Source organism: Sciurus carolinensis, chromosome 11, assembly GCF_902686445.1.
Source record: "Sciurus carolinensis chromosome 11, mSciCar1.2, whole genome shotgun sequence".
NCBI lineage: Eukaryota > Metazoa > Chordata > Mammalia > Rodentia > Sciuridae > Sciurus > Sciurus carolinensis.
This window is the reverse complement of record NC_062223.1, coordinates 50660511-50677492: the sequence shown is the minus strand read 5'-3', so window position 1 is coordinate 50677492 and position 16982 is coordinate 50660511. Positions and strand designations below refer to the sequence as shown.

The 16982-nt window shown below is 35.9% G+C and overlaps 1 protein-coding gene across 3 annotated transcripts in view; it reads left to right on the top strand.

The window, feature by feature from the left end:
• Ano3 (anoctamin 3) overlaps positions 1-16982 on the top strand; it is a 441314-nt gene that overhangs the window by 345522 nt on the left and 78810 nt on the right. For all 3 annotated transcript variants that reach the window (XM_047517051.1, XM_047517052.1, XM_047517053.1), the window contains 4 exons: positions 1781-1836; positions 4190-4311; positions 7545-7679; positions 13434-13530. In XM_047517051.1, coding sequence (XP_047373007.1) covers positions 1781-1836; positions 4190-4311; positions 7545-7679; positions 13434-13530 — 410 coding nt within the window. The remainder of the gene's footprint in view (positions 1-1780; positions 1837-4189; positions 4312-7544; positions 7680-13433; positions 13531-16982) is intronic.

Below are 16982 nucleotides of genomic sequence, written 5' to 3'. Positions count from 1 at the left end.
CATTTAATCCATCTATTAAAAAATTATGTGAGATTTTTTCTCCCTTAACACACAGTTACCAAGCATCTAATATGTGCTACATACTATAAAAAGTGTATGACCTAGACTGTGCTCATAGAAATTAGTTTAGTTATGAGTTTTCTCTTTATTGACTTTGAAAGATATCTACAATGTATTAAGTGGTTTTAAGTGATTTTTTTTAAAAAGCAATTTGCAAAACTGGAAGTCTAATGTAATTCTATTTCCTAAATACACATATAGAAAGGAAGGCATAAAAAATATGTAAGAAGCCTCATAGAGCTTATCTCTGAAAAGTGAACTATTAAATCATTTTAACTGTCTAAATTTCTGTTTTGTTTGAATGTTTAGCAGTTTGCTACAATCTGTATAATACTAAAGAAAATTGAGAGCATCTCACCAAAAAAAAAAAAAATATATAGAATTGCAAAATTTGCATAGAGCAGAGAACAAAACAACAAGAAACAAACAAGCTGGCCTTTTAATTCTAAGGCCGAAACCTAACATTGAAGAGATTGAATGTTAGTCAAATGTCTTAAAGTCCTTAAACTTAAAAAATGGCAATCTTTGAAAACTTGTACCAATCTCTGTTGATTTGCATTAAAATGGAGCTCACATGAGAAATATTAATTGTGTCCCTGGTTGGCCACTTTTTAAAGAGGAGCCTTCAAATTCTGTTCTCTGCTGATTAGTACTTTATGATGGAGCAGGCAAAATAATAACCTTATATACCAAAACCATATGAAAAAAAATAAAATTCAGTCACACATTTTCCAATGAAATAAAAATAGAGAAATTCTGAATATGAAATGAGAATATACCTACAGAATAGTGCTGTGTGTGCTTATATCGATTTTAAGAATAAATGGCATTTTAAATGAGTAAAATGGAATTATTCCCTTTGTAAAAAATATAATACACACAAGAGAGTTAAACATTTTTAAATTTCCTAATTGCTCCTCTCATTGTCACAAATTTGAACTATATAAATATGCATTCATCAAAATTTCAAGCATACATTGTTTATAATTTTGTCATTCTATTAAAATTTACCATTATATTTCCTCAAGTCCTTCAGTACTATTTGAAAACTTTATTGTAAAGAGATACAATATTCTATTATAAACCTTTATCAAATCACAATTATTTACTGAACACCTGATATATTGTACAGTGATAAAGGATTCCTTTGTTTTGGATGTACAAGTCTTTCTAATTCTTCATTAATATAAATAATATTGCAACAAAAATTGCTCTCTAGAAAGATTTTCCCAGTTTTTGTTCTCATCAGTACTTTTATGTGAGTGTCCATTACACTGCACTCTCACAGAAATGGGAAGATTTTGAGTGTCTCACTTTGTTGTTTATGTCCCATTGGCTTCGTGTTAAACTAGGAAAGATGTCTCAATAAAATAACCTTTTGAGATTGCTTTGGGATTGTAGAATTCCTTTGTTTTTGACCAAGTTTTTTTACTTGAGGGGAAAAAAAATGTTATTCCTGGCTTACATGATCCCAAATAACTGGGTATCAATGCTCCCCAAATGTCAAGATATGGCAAAGTAAATCCATAAAGGACACAACTAAGCTTAGTACAGGTTTCTTTCTCAATCTTATGGTGCCCATAGGAATAGGGGCTATGGAAATCATTAGGGTTATTTTAAGTTTTCGATTAAATCCTTATCCCAAATGCAGTATGTGCTCTAGAGGGAATTCTCTATTGAAACTGACTGAAGTATTATTTTCTTTTTATTCTCTTTTCAGGTATCCGAAAACTTATAAACAATGGCTCATATATAGCAGCATTTCCCCCACATGAGGTAATTTTGAAAGATAATTTCCATTATAATAAAGAAGAGAAAGGTTTTTATGCTCATTGCTCCTTCCCCTCGTTCTCCATTTGAGTTTGGCTGCTTATCCCAGGAGAGTTCAGTCACAAGTGGACCTGGGTTTTCTGAGATCCCATTATGATCTTGAGGCTATATGCTGGCTCCTCTGCTCCAGATGTTTTCTGTAGTTAGCCCCCTTCGAGTAAACCCAGACTTAGAGAGGACTCTCATGCTAGATATACTGCCCTGCACAGAGCTCCAAGCTTGATCCAGCCTGAGAATCACACCACTCCACACAGGGCAGGTTCCTGGTACGTGCTTACTTCTTGAGGATATCTGAAAACTAAAACAAGCCTACACCAAAACCCTCCAGTCTATCACCTACTTGTTCCCTGACAGATTACTACTCACCATCATATTTTTTTTCTGGGTGGGGTGGGGGGGCTTATAATATTTATTTATTTTTAAATTGGTCATTATAATAATAGTTAACAGTAGTCTCCTTCCCTTCCCCTTCCCTCCCACTGATCAACTCATTCTACTCTATTGATCTTCCTTATTATTATTATGATTATTTATTAGTGCATTATGATACATAATGCTAATGCCTGCTCCAAGCTGTAATGGGCTGATGTGACTCTGTGGTTGGTATGTGAAATGGTTTTTAATTTTTCTGAGCATTGTTTCTTTATTTCTAAAAAGGGAATAATAATAATATATACCCCTTCAGTGCTATTGTCAGCAAAATGGGAAAGTATAGACATAGGGCTGGGTACATGAAATACACAAACACATTGCTGGTTATTGTCATTCCTATTCTTTCTATAAGGAGGTATTCCATAATTAATATAAGCACCTGAGGTTGGTTTCTTGGGTTCAAAACTGTGAAAACTGTGTTTTTTTGCTCTTAACCATTTTTTTACCTCAACTACCTATATATTCAAATATATATATATATATATATATATATACATATATATATATTTATATATATATGAAGGAGTCTGACTAAGAAGCTGATAGAGTATATAATTCTCTCATTTATGAATATTGGAAATAGGAAATATGTTGGTTGGAGAAGGGGCTAAGCAAGGATGGTGGGAATCACTAATCATATATGATCCTTCCAAAAGATGTGAAAATGCATGGTGGACAAATGTAATCACTCAGTCCCTTCCATCTCATGACACTCTCAAGCCAGAACAGTGTGGTTGATTGAGGTTAAGGATCAAAATTACACCAATGATGTAATGGGTATGCCAAATGTTAACGTCTAAAGCCCAGGAATCTATGCTCTGATCACTAAGACTGGGAAAGTCATGCATTTTAGAAGAATTATCAGTCATGATTAAAAGACAGCTAAGATTTTGGCTCAGTATTCTTTTCCTACCCAATAGTAGGACAGTTCGTCCATTTTCACAAGTAAACCAACCTTTTTCCAGCAGATGCCCCATACTGAGAACATAGATCTTTACATTCATCTCTTTAGCTTCCAATATTTAGGCTTTAAATGCCTAGGCCTCCTGAGGGAAGACAACTCTGGACTGGGCTTTAATTGCACTTCTACACTTCCCTTGTTAATTGTCTATTTTGTTAAAGAGCCAGAGGTGACATCCACATGTGTTTCTCGTTGCAACTTTGGGGCACTTGCCAGCCACAATTCAAGGTGTACTCTTTCTTCATAGCTCTGCTTTGGAATATTTGATCATATGTAATCCGTATGACATATTTTCAGAGAAGAAGTAAGAAATATTTCAATTTTTTGGAATATCTTATCCAAAATAAGATTTAGATATTCTACAGTTTAAAAATATGACTAACACAGGAGGCTAAGCCCTCATTCTTTTCAAATGGTCACTTACTTGATTCCTTAGCATCTGTAAATGGAAGAAAACTTTTCTTGGACTGGATTCCTCCTTAAAGCAGGATACCTTGTGAACTGGAGTAACCTTTTTCCTGGGACTAGGGCACTTCTTAAAGCAGAATAATTCTCTTAATTTCTGAACTAAATATTATAATGATTTCTCTCATTCATGTATATTGTGTTTATTAAAAGAACACGAATTCCAAACAGTGAAACATGAAGTCTATTTACTTAAGTAAAATAGATCCAAATTGTTAAAAAAAATGTAACTTAAGTAATCGAAGAAATGATGTTTAAGTAACTATGAGAATATTTCCTGTAAAAGAGGCATCTTACCACATCATTCCAGTGATAGACTTGTTTCTGACCTCAGAAGTTTTCAATAAGTTGCTAAAGTATCCTGTTTAAGGAAATAAATACCTTTAGTTCAAATTTCACCAAGAGAATAGTTACCAATGTGTATTATTTTATCTGTTTCAGGGAGCTTATAAGAGTAGCCTGCCCATCAAAACCCATGGACCTCAGAATAGAAGACATCTGTTATATGAGCGCTGGGCACGTTGGGGAATGTGGTACAAGCACCAGCCTCTGGACTTAATCAGGTTCTGCAAATGAACTGACCATGGAAAGCAAATTGTTTCCTTCCATTGTCATTTTCTCAGAATTGCATCTTTTACCTACCATGTCATCTCTTATCAGTGTTTAAGATGCAATCTAGAAAAAGAAACCACTCTATGATTTTTCAATGACAGGAAATTGATTCAGGGACTTGGTTATGTGGGATGGAAAAGAAAACTAGTAGGACTTTTAAGTCAACCAGGGATTAGGAACAGCAGAAAATTACTAACATCCCCAAGGATGAGGGAAGAAGTACATTAACAGAGCCCAGAACCTGGACACAACCAGAGCACACACCAGAGGAAGAAAAGGATCCTGGGGTATCCTTTTGTTGTACCTTAAAGTCTTCTAGTACCTTGAGGCCCAGCTAAACCAGAAGTTACTGACAGGGAGCCTGGGTGATCTACCACTCTATAAAAAAATCAAAACAAAGAGAGGCAAAAAAGGAAAAGGAGAGCAAAGAGGAAAATCACCAACATGGCATCTATGCATATCTAGTGATTCCTCAGTGCTCACAGGGGACTGGTTCCAGAACTCTTTTTCAGGATGCTCAAGTCCCATATATAAGTTAGTATAGCATTTGCCTATAACCTACACATATCCTCCTGTACACTCAGTCATCTTTGGCTTCTTTCTAATTCCCAGGACAATGTAAATATATAAATAGTTGTTCATTGTTTAGGGAATAATGATACGAAAAAAGTCTGCACATCTTCAATGCAGACACAACTACATAGGCCGAACTACATTTTCATCTACAGTTGATCGAATTCTTGAAAGCAGAATTCAAGTAAATGGAGGACCCGCTATACTTATCCTTCAACAAAAATTTATTATTTACTCTATTCCAGGAAGTATATGCTAGTGAGTTACTATTCTCAACTTGAATTATATACCCTCAACTTGGTATATTCATTATTTATCTAATTTATTTTGGTACACAATAATGTATATATTAAGAACAATAGGTCCTAGGCTAGTTATAAATATTTATAAAATGAAAGAAACCTTAGTATTCATATTATTAGGTTATATATCTTAATATTTTAAATTATTTGTAAATACAAATGTCAAGAATAATTCATTTTTTATGTGGTATTGAAGCTTGAACCCAGTGCCCCACGCGTGCTAGGCACATTCTCTACCACTGAGCCACAACCCCAGCCAACTAAAAAAAAAAAAATTAAAAAAGAGAATAATTTATAACTATGTCAGTGAGTGTCTTAGCAGAAAACTGGTAGAACACCAAAAGGGATACTTGAAGAGAGTTTCATGGGGAATAAAAAAAACTATATATAGAAATATTGATGATGAAGCTCTCAGGGACTGGTAAAAACTTGAAGCTGTTATCAAACTTAAGTCTAAAGGACCAAAAGAAGGAAGCAGTTGTAACCTGTCAGAATCTCTAACCATTACAGGTGGGTTGCTGATAAAAGCTATGACTTCAGGAAGAAAGCAGCTTCAGGGAATGGGGAGATAGCTCAGTCAGTAGAGTACTTCCTTGTAATCACAGGGCTCTGGGTTTGATCCCCAGCACCAAAAAAAAAAAAGAAAAGCAGCTTCATCCAAAACCTGGCTCCACCCACTGAGGAACACGAGTCTTCATTGCAAAATCTGTGAATATCTTTTCTGTGTCAACACAGCTTTACCATACCAAAAGAACAAATAGACAATGACTGGTGTTTTCTAGGTTTAATAAATAAAAGGGAAAAAATTGAATCAATGATACTTAATGAAAGAAAATTCCAGTCTACATGTGGTGAAATATATACAAAATTTAATTGGCACATTCCAGAGAATAAAGTAGATAGAATGGTTCTTAGAAAGAGAAGCCTTGTGAAGGAAAAACGACAAGTGAATATTGCCCAGTTCAATATTCCCAAGTGAACCATGAAGTACAATATTTAAAATTATAGCTCTAGTGTGGTGATGCACGCCTGGAATCCCAGCTACTTGAGAGATGAAGGCAGGAGGACAGCAAGTTCAGTCAGACTCATTAACTTGGTTAGACGTTGTCTCAAATTTAAAGGGGGTGGGGGGAGGGAGCTGAGAGTGCAGCCCTGAGCACCCCTGTGTTCAATCCCTGGTGCCAATTCAAACAAACGAACAGAGCCTATAGCTGGAACAGCATATGTGTTAAGTAACAAGTAACAATCTTTGGAAGATGGGGAACCTACTGGCAGTAGAGAAATTGGGAAATTCTTATTGTTTTTACCAGACCCTTATCAACTGTATGGCAGTGAAGGCTGCAAGTAGACTAGCTGGAGAAATAATAGTTTAATAGGTATTGAAACCTCCTTGTTGGTTTGCTATTCTCACAGAACCTATGCTTACCAGATGAAAGACAATAAAATGTACTCCTTCTCTTAGCTTCTTTCAATCTTCCTATGATGGTTACTAGTGAAACAACACACAGACTTACAGCAGCCAGAGAGGAGGAGAACTGAGGAGTGGCAGGTAGCTGCCTTATGGTATTGTATGCTTAGGGCACTGAAGCATTGGGCGATGGTGTATGGGAACAAGAGCAGGGGTTTCTAATAAAGATTGGAGAGGAAGTCAGGGAAGGCTTCCTGGAAGAAGCAATATTAAGTGAAGGACCAGTGCAGGTTGACAGGGGAGGAGTTGATAGTTGTTTGGGTCTTCCAAAGATAGGGAACAACATCACCAAGGGCACTGTTGTGTCCTGTGAAAATTGCAGAGTTGAGTTTTATTGAGGAAGATTGAACATAATGAGGTAGATTGTGTTCAGCATAAGGGTGGTGGTTGAGGATACAGATTGAGATGGAAATCAAGCCTACTGTAGCACCCACTGAGGGGAGAGACTTTTTTCCTAATTTGCCCCAAAGCAATATGATTTAACCTAGCTCTGTGATGTGGAGACTAAAAGGGGAGGCTACTGGGAGAACAAAGAAAGAAGAATTAGGATGTAAAAAGTCCTAAGAACCATATTAAGAAATTTGGCACAGAAATAAATACACTTGACAAAATGGCCACAATAATTGCCCCTGTAATGTTTGGAAGTACATGATATTGCCTTTATAAGATTCATTAAGGACCTGGATTGTTAGATAGCTCAGATGGAGCTAAAGAGGAATTGAGCTGCTAGCCTCAAGTTTCCATCTGAAATCCTCACTAGTTGTAACATGTTGTAACATCAGTATTTGTAAGGTCATTTAGATCACCTTAACGCAAGCTAAAGAGGTGCTTTCTCCTGCAGGCTGTACTTTGGTGAGAAGATTGGGCTGTACTTCGCTTGGCTGGGGTGGTACACTGGCATGCTGATTCCTGCGGCAGTGGTTGGCTTGTGTGTTTTCTTCTATGGATTGGTTACCATGAACGAAAGTCAAGTAAGGTAAGCTATAAAGAGACTATCAGAGTGTTTGGCCTGTCTTCTGAGTGGGCAAAAGCTTAAGGATAATGCTGACCAGAAAAAGAAAGAAAGAAAAAAAAAAAATACAACTTTATTGTTTATTTGCTCTTTATATTTTTTTTTCTTGGGTATTTGATTATTCTGTATTGGAGACTGAACCCAGAGCCTCTCACATGCTAGGCAAGAAATGTCATCTTCTGAGCTACACATCCCCAGCTATTTTTATTTTTATTTGAGACAGGCTTAGTTAAGTTGCCAGGCTGGCCTCAGCTTGCAATCCTCCCACCTCAGCCTCCGAAGCAGTTGGTATTAACCAGCATGTGCCACCATGCCAGTTTTTTTTTTTTTTTTAATAGAGAAAAGTCAGATAAAGAGGTCATTTTGATAGGTTTATAGGTGAATTTCTCTTAGGTAAGTTCCAAGACTGCTTGCTAGTCTTGATGCCAAATTTCACTTTCAAGTATATCCCACATACTATTCTAAAGATAGTAGCAAAACAGGATTTGACAGAAGTCAAACATAACATCAGAAAGGTGATTCCTTTGTTAAATCTGCAATGACTCAAGATTTAGAAATAGAAATACATTATTCCTAGAAATACTAAATTATTACTCATCAGAGACAGGAGTCACCTTAGGATTAAAAAATCCTCTTGGCAGCATGTTCAGTTTAATATAATTCACAAGTATGTCATCAAATTCAACTTTATATGACCAAATTTAAAACATAAAGAAGCAGAGCTCTCCCCTCTCCACACTTTCTTTTCTATAGTGCATATTTTAACCATGGCCTCACTATCTGGCAGTAATCAGGACAGCTAATGTTAGTGTGACATCTGTATTAGATCATAAAATTAGTTTCTGTGAATTCTCTTTAAAACAGATGATATGCACGTCTGTGTTTACATATGTGGAAGGTATTACCTAAAAACAAGTACTCTTCATTGTCCTAGAGTTGAATCCTATTCAGTATCCAAGTTTCTTGATTTGATATCTCAAAAAGAGTCCCCTTGTTCTTCATGAGCCAAGTGATAATTAGCATAACAACAGAGATAACTGTTGCTCAAAAGCTTCAGAGGTGGGTGGGTGGCACACACCTGTAACCCCAGTGGCACAGGAGGCTGAGACAAGAAGATCATGAGTTCAAAGCCAGCCTCAGCAAAGTGAGGTGCTTAGCAACTCAGTGACACCCTGTCTCTAAATAATATACAAAATAGTTGTGGGGATGTGGCTCAGTGGTCAAATGCCCTGAGTTCAATCCCCAATTACCTTCCCCGACAAAAAGCTTCAGAGTTTTGTAAATCACTCTTCCTGGGGAAGGTGGCATCTTCCAGAGCAAACTTCTGACCTTTGTGAATATGCCCCTTTACTCTTCCCCTTTTGGGCTTTTCCCTGTGTGCTGATGAGACAGTAACCTCAGACTCAGGGGAGAGATCATGAGTTACATTGTCTTAAAAGGAAACGCCTTTTACAATGAATTAACGAATATGGAGAAAGACTGTTCACTAGCTGCTACTCCTGATGGTTCCTGGAGAAGATAATCCACAAAGTTTTGCCATGAAGTAGAGACTGTTCCTTCCACCCCCATGAAGCTGAACATGACCCAAGGGAATGAAAGGAATAGATTGAGTGTTCCTATTGATTTATGTACCAAAGGAGTACATTAGGCTTCTTTTGTATGAAGGAAGTATTCCTTAACCTTTAGTACAAGCAGTGTTTTAAAATGTGCTAGAAAAATCTTTTATTCTGCGCTTTATGGTATTATATTACTGCTACTCCTGTCACGCTATAATTAAGATCCTGTCAGACTTTCTATTCTAAACCAAGATAAGCAGCACTGAATATCTTGACTTTCAACATTTTGGGACTGAAATTTTCCGTTCAAGGTGGCAGATGTGGTTGAGTCGTAGGTGTTATCTTGGTGGAGGGCAGGGAGGAGACTAGGTTTTATTTTGTGTGGATTCATGTTTGTATTATTTTATGAAGTTCTTTTTTGTTTAGTTCAGGGTAGCAGAATAGTGGAAAGCTGCAGATGGGAGTCTACTTCTTATGATCCTACACCAGATATGATAATGTGATTAAGTTACATTTCTTAATTACCCTGTAGTTATTTGTGGGAGCACCTAACAATCAGTTTTAGAATACTTTATGTATATAAACATGTATGCACTTGCTTTACAAAGCCAAATATATTCATTTCCGTGCCTGGGAGAGAATATGTCACAGGATTTTAAGTCAATAAGCTGGTTACTGTGACATGCTTCTTAGGGACTTGGATTTCAGGATGGGTCAGAGAGTAGAAACCCAAATTTTGTAGTCCATTCCTGCCTCCTTAGCATCAGAATTCATCTAGAAACTTATGTGGTCCTCAGTATTTACCAGCCTTATAAAAGCTGTTGCTTCTTAAAGAAACCCTCAAACCCTCTCCCGGGCTGTCCGTAGCAAGGGATTCTTCATATTTCAAGGCATCTGTGATGTGCCAGGTAAAATATCAATATCCTGTAGCTAGTATCCCAGTTAGATACTATCCTCATGTGAAAACAAATTCATCTCAGAGAAGTAAGTGAATTGGTCAGGGAAATATGTCCATGAAGGGCAAGTTAAGTTTCAAACCTATGACCGATACTTAAAATTAAAAAAAAAAAAAAAAAAATGATGAGAACATTTAACACGAGATCAACTCTCTTAACAAAATTTTAACTACACATTGTTTATGCTCAATGATGTACAGAACATAGCTAAAACTTACTCATTTATGTAACTGAAACTTTACACCCATTGAGCATTGACTTCCTCTTCCTTTCCCCCAGCCCCTGGTCAAATGGTCAGATGAAAGCCTGGGTTTATCAGTGCATGTGGAATCCCAGACATTAATGGGTTCTATATTTTTATGTTTTACTCTTTTGGATACCCCCTGTAAGTGGCATCATGCAGTGTCTTTCTTTCTATGACTGGTTCATTTCCTCCAGGTTCATCCATTTTGTCATATAAGATAGAATTTCCTTCCTTTTTACAGCTGAATAATATTCCACTGTACTTATGTATCATATTTTCTTTATCCACTTATGAAGCAATAGAAATTTACTATTTCTCTATCTTTGGCATTTTTAATACTGCTGCAATGAATATGGGAGCTTCATAGCTTTTCAAAATCCTGAATTCATTTGTTTTATGAATATGTCCAGAAGTGGAAATGATGGATTATATGTAGCTGTATTTTTAACCTTCTGGGGAACATCCACATTGCCACCAAAACAGTGCATCATTTTAGATTTCTAAAACTTACAAGGGGATCAGTTTCTTCATATCCTTACCAGTTTTTATGTTCTGTATAATTTGAAAAATATAATAGCATTCCAGGCAGGGGATGTAGCTCAGTGGTACAGTGCTTGCCCAGCATGCACAAAGTCCTAGGTTTAATTCCCAGCATGCACCTTCCAAAAATAGAAAAAAATATAACAATCCTAGTAGGAATAAGGCAATCTCATTGTGGTTTTGATTTGGATTTCCCTGATGATTCTATTTGACTTTAAAGCCAATGCTTTATCCATGCTGACACACTCTTCTCCCTTATACCTATTTTTATACTCTTCTCCAAAAATGTACATCACCCAGAAGAAATCTCCCATTCTGTGCTTTGTCATGTTAGCTGAGTCACAGGATGTGTCAGGATCCTGGAGAGTGTGGGCCCAAATATTCACCCCCGATTAGACTTATTGCTTCTTGATTTCACTGTCTTTAATGTGTAGTAATTACTCTTTGGAATCAGCTATCCATGTATATATATATAGCAATAGATCTAAAACAAAAGTAAGCCACAACTCCAGTGGTACTGTGTCAAGCTCTGCAAAAGAAATTAAAAACCATTCATGATGGGGACCTCTCCCTCCCTCTAGTGGTTCAGTAAAATCAAAGAAATTGTGATAGGCTCAAATCCCTTATTTTAGCTTAAAAATTATGTCATCAAAAAAACTTTATGTTTTATGTTATGTTATCCAAGTTAAGCTTAGAAAAATCTGACAGAAAGTGAATGCAATGATTCTGGCTGAAAATAGGACCCATTAATGTCTGGGGTTCCACATTCACTGATAAACCCAGGCTTTTGTTTGACCATTTGGTAAGTAGACAAGATGATGCAGTATAAGCCAAGTTGAACTCATATTCTGTATGAAATTCCAATGCCTGAAAAATTGTTACATTTATGAAACAATGTGAAGTATGATAAGAACACTTTACATAAAAATTACTTCAAGAAATGTTTTCTTCTTGTTCCTAAAATTTAGTAATATTGCTTCAAAGAGATATAATCGTCTCTTTCTTTTAGGTTTTTATTTGTTTTATTTGTTTCCTTCTCCCTTCTACAGACATTCTGATTATTAAGGTAGGGAGTGTGAAATTGAGAGTAATATATATAAAATTGATTCTGTCATCATCACCATTAGTAAATTATTGATAAAAATTCATTTTAACATAAAACAAATATATTCCTCTTTTAGATTTGTTAAAGTCAATTGAAAACTGGATCTGTAACTAAAATACAACAACAGCAACAACAAAAACCTGAGCTCAGGTCTCTGAATTCCCTCTTGCTAGCTCTGTGATTTGAGCAATTGTCTTAAATTGAACATTGGTGTCTTCTCCTTAGAGGACATAATTACTGTTACCTGAGATGTGGGTGAAGAGTAGGCAATGTAGCAGAACTTAGTCTGCCTTTTTCCACTAAAGCATTATACCACTACCTGGAATACTTATATTTTCACTTTGTCTTGAAGTTCTGTATATCCCACACTGAAATACACACACATTCTTTTTTGCTTTGTGCATATACTTTTTATAACAGCAAATCTTGTTAGAAATCTTGCCATTTAAACTTGTATTAACAAATGCATTAACGGACATATTTTCTAACTTCTTTAAACTTCTTTTAAACTCTCCAGAGCAGATTTATTTAAATAAAATTTACTTGGGAGATAAAAAGTGAGAAAAGGCCATGTATGACAGATAAAGACACAGAGCATCCTCAAAATAGGTTGCTTTGAACTCTTGAGTCTGTAAGGCTTTTCTGAAATTGTTATTTGATTCCCTACTGTCACAAAGCCATCCATAATGTATGCTGAGATTTCAAAAAGGCAGCAAGCATAAAACCAAAGAGATAAAAGACATAAAGTTACATCCCAATTGAGCATATATTTAAGTAATAGGGTCTATGTCATATCACCATGACTGTGTGTGTGTCAAGGTGCCACATACACAAAGATCAACTCCTTCAATTTCCAGTGAGTATTCTGCACCAATGGTATGCACTGCAGTGTGTACTATAAATCAAATGAACCCTGGGCTTGAGAATCAGTTTAGTTAGATTTCATTCCAGTGTATCCACTTCCAAACCTATAAACTTGGTTAAAACTCACTTGTATACAAGATTTTCACCAGTGCCATGAGATCCTGTATCAAAGTGCCTTTATGTTACTAAAACACCTCACAAGTGTCATATAAATGCAAAACACAACCCGGTACCACCACATTATCTTAACAGAGAACAAAGAAGTGAATAAAAAGCATTATACCGCAAATATCCTCAACCATTTAAGCTAAAACCCTAACTGCTGCTTCTTCTGCCCACTACTCTGCACTCTTTCTATTTCTCCACCTCACCACTACCAGCAGGGTTTGCTGCAAGAGCTGAGTGTCTTTCTGGACACAGAGTTTCATGTTTTATTTTCTTTGATTTCTCAAGCCAAGAAATTTGTAAAGCCACAGAAGTTTTCATGTGCCCTCTGTGTGACAAGAACTGCTCGTTGCAGAGACTCAATGACAGCTGCATCTATGCCAAGGTGAGTGTGGACCTTCTCATCCCCTCCCCTCCTGCTTTGTCTAAGAAGAGGGCCCCAATTTTTTTACCAAAATTGACTGTTCTCAAAAGTTCTAACAACCATTGATACCTGAAACCAAGTCAGTCTGCTGCAATTCTGAAGAGAATACCTTTATTTGAATATTTTTATATTCCTTTGTTTTTATAACCAATAATTGCTTCCATAAACACAGATTTCCATTTGAAATTATGTCTAGGTGTTGTAGGAGAAGAACAATTATTTTTATTGCTGATGATTAAATTTGTATCTTCCACAAAAACTCATGAAGATAAAATACTTCTAATTGTACAGAGAAAATGAAAAAACATACCCCAAATTTCCAAATAGCTGTCTACCAGAATCACCTGAAGGATTTTAAAAATACTTTAAAAAGCCACATGCCTCAGCAATTAAATTGAAACTTTGGATTTGGAACCTGGATATCAGCATTTTCTAAGATTTTCCCAGTTATTCCAATGTTCATACAAATTTAAGAAACACTGACTTTTACAATTAATATTTTTATTTCTAAAACCATTGTATTGAAATACAATTAACACAGTAAAATGTATATTTTTGAAGTATGCAAATTGGCATATTTTGTAATGTGTATGTACATGTGAAACAGGTCAAAAAAATGCACCATATTCAGGATAATGAATACATCACCCTGAACTTTTCCTTACACTATCCTCACTGTAATTCCTGCCTCTCAGTCCTCCCTAAACCCATCCCAGTGCTCTGGCAACAACTGCTTTGTGTCATTATAAATACCTTCATATTTCTTAGACTCTTGGAACCATATGGTGTATAATTTTTCTGGCTTCTTTGGCACAGCATACTTATTTTGAAATTCATCCATATTGTAGCATTAATCAAGAGGTCATTCCTCTGGATTGATGAATATTATTCCATTCTATCTATATCAGAGTTTGTTTATTCATTTACCCACTAATGAACTTTTGGGTTGTTTCAAATTGTTGTCTATGTTAAGTAAAGCTGCTATAAACATTTATCTTCAAGTATCCTTACAGACAAATGTTATTATTTCTTCTGGGTAAATACCTAGGAGTGCAGTAGTTGAATCATATGATAGGTATACATTCAACCTTTGCATTAGTCTGTTTCCCATATGATAAAATATCTGAGACAGGCTATTAAACACACTAGAGCAATGTGAGCAGTAAAGACAAGAAACATTCACATATGGCAGAGAGATAAAGTGAGGAATCTGTCCAAGGAACCATTAAATCTAGGGACTTTGTTATTATACAATAGATGTATCCTCCTTTTCTGAATAGAAAGGAGTATGCATAAGGATGGACATGACTTAGAATTCATTTATAAACTTAAAATGAAGATGGAAATTTAGCTTGCAGAGGAAATTATTACCTTATTGCAGAAAATAAAACCCACTGAATGAAATACTGAATACATCTTGCATTTGTTTTTCTGGTTGACATAAAAAATAGCTACTCATTTTATGCCTTAAGACCAGAGAGGCAAAAGTGCTCACCAAACACTTCTCAAAATCAATGGCCAACAAATATATGAAAAAATGTTCAGCATCCCTAGCAGTCAGGGAAATGCAAATGAGAAATACATTGATATTTCATCTCACTACAGGTAAAATGGCAATCATCAAGAATACAAATAATAATCATTGCTGTTGAGGAAATGGGAAAATGTACACTCATACATTGTTGGTGGGACTGCAAATTAGCACAACCATTCTGGAAAACAGTAGGGATATTCCTCAAAAGAATAAGAATGGAACTATCATATTACCCAGCTATACCACTCCTTGGTATTCATCCCAAAGAACTAAAATCAGCATACTATTTTGGTAAAGTCACATCAATGGTCATGGTAGTGTAATTCAAAATAACCAAGTTATGGAAGCAGTCCAGATGCCCATCAACAGATGAATGGATAAAGAAAATGTATTTCACACACACACATTCATGCATATGTACACATAAACAAACATACACATTCATACACACACAATGGAGTTTTACTTAGCCATAATGAAGTTACATAGTCATAAAGAAGAAAGAAATCATGGCATTTGTTGGTTAATAGGTGGAACTGCAGAACATCATGCTCAGTGAAATAAGCCAGACTCAGAAAGTTAAGACTTGAATGTTTTCTCTCATATGTAGAACATAGACAAAAATTAAAAAAAAAAAAAGTGAGGCGGGTGGAATTCCACCAAATAGAAGATACATTGGAGAGGAAGGGAATTGAGGGGAAGAAAAGAGGGACAGTAAAAGAGAGAAACTGCAGAATGAAACTGACAGAATTATGCTATGTACAATATGAATATACCACAGTGAATTTCACAGTTATGTGTATGTATAAACCACTAATTTAAGAAACTATAAATAAATAGAAGGAAGGCCAGTAGAGGAAGGTAACAAGGGAAGAGAAAAGGGGAGCAAACAAGGGAGTACTGGGGATTTAAGTGGAGCAAATTGTATTCCATGTACGTATGATTACATCAAAATGTGCCCCACTGTTATATATAACTATAATGTACTGATTAAAAACTTAAAAATGGAAATTACTCTTCCAGGCCCTGGGTAGCAGCCTGGTCTCCAGGGTTGACACTGCCCAGGAGGTTCTTATTCTTGCTTTTATGGGCTTCAGTGATTTACAGGTGGTAGCTCTGCTACCTTATCTTATTGTGAACCTATGAAGCAATTTTAGAGGAAGATCCAGTAGTCCTGTAGAGAACACATAGACGTAAGTCTTCCAACCTCATAAGAAATGTTATCTCCTTAGACAATACCCATGGTTATTGACATACAACCACACTCATGCCTCTACAATAAATTGAAGATCAAAGATAATGGAGAATGCATGCTTTGTTGAAGTTTGGCTTGCTTCCCTCTTCAACACCAGCATTGCTAAATATAACAGTTGTTCATAGGTTCCCCTAAACATAAATTATTATAGAATAATTCATTGTAAATGTAAATTTGTATGTAGAATAAGTCTACTTTTGCTTTTAGAAAAGTCTACTTTGCTGCTTAGGGAATTTTCTCAAGATCCCATCTGAAGTTTTCTTCAGCATAGCAAGTATTTTTGTCTATTGGACAGAGGGACTGTTCTCACTTCACTCTCCTGCCAGTTACCTCCGATCTGACTTCGAGTTATCTATAGTGAATTTGACTCTCTCTCTTTTTTCCCTCTCCCATTTTCATTCAGCAGCTCTTTAATCAGCATCTGAAATGAAGTGCTTAGCAACTCAAGCAAGCTATAATCACAATTTTCTAATTGTTCTTATCTCTATGGTCTCCTAACATAAGATATTCCATAAGTAATAGGTCGGTAAATCTAACAATACTTTTAAACCGTCATGCTCCTCCTTAGAGCAGTTTTTACATTTTCTCCAGTTCCCATTCTAGCTTCATTTCCCATTACATACA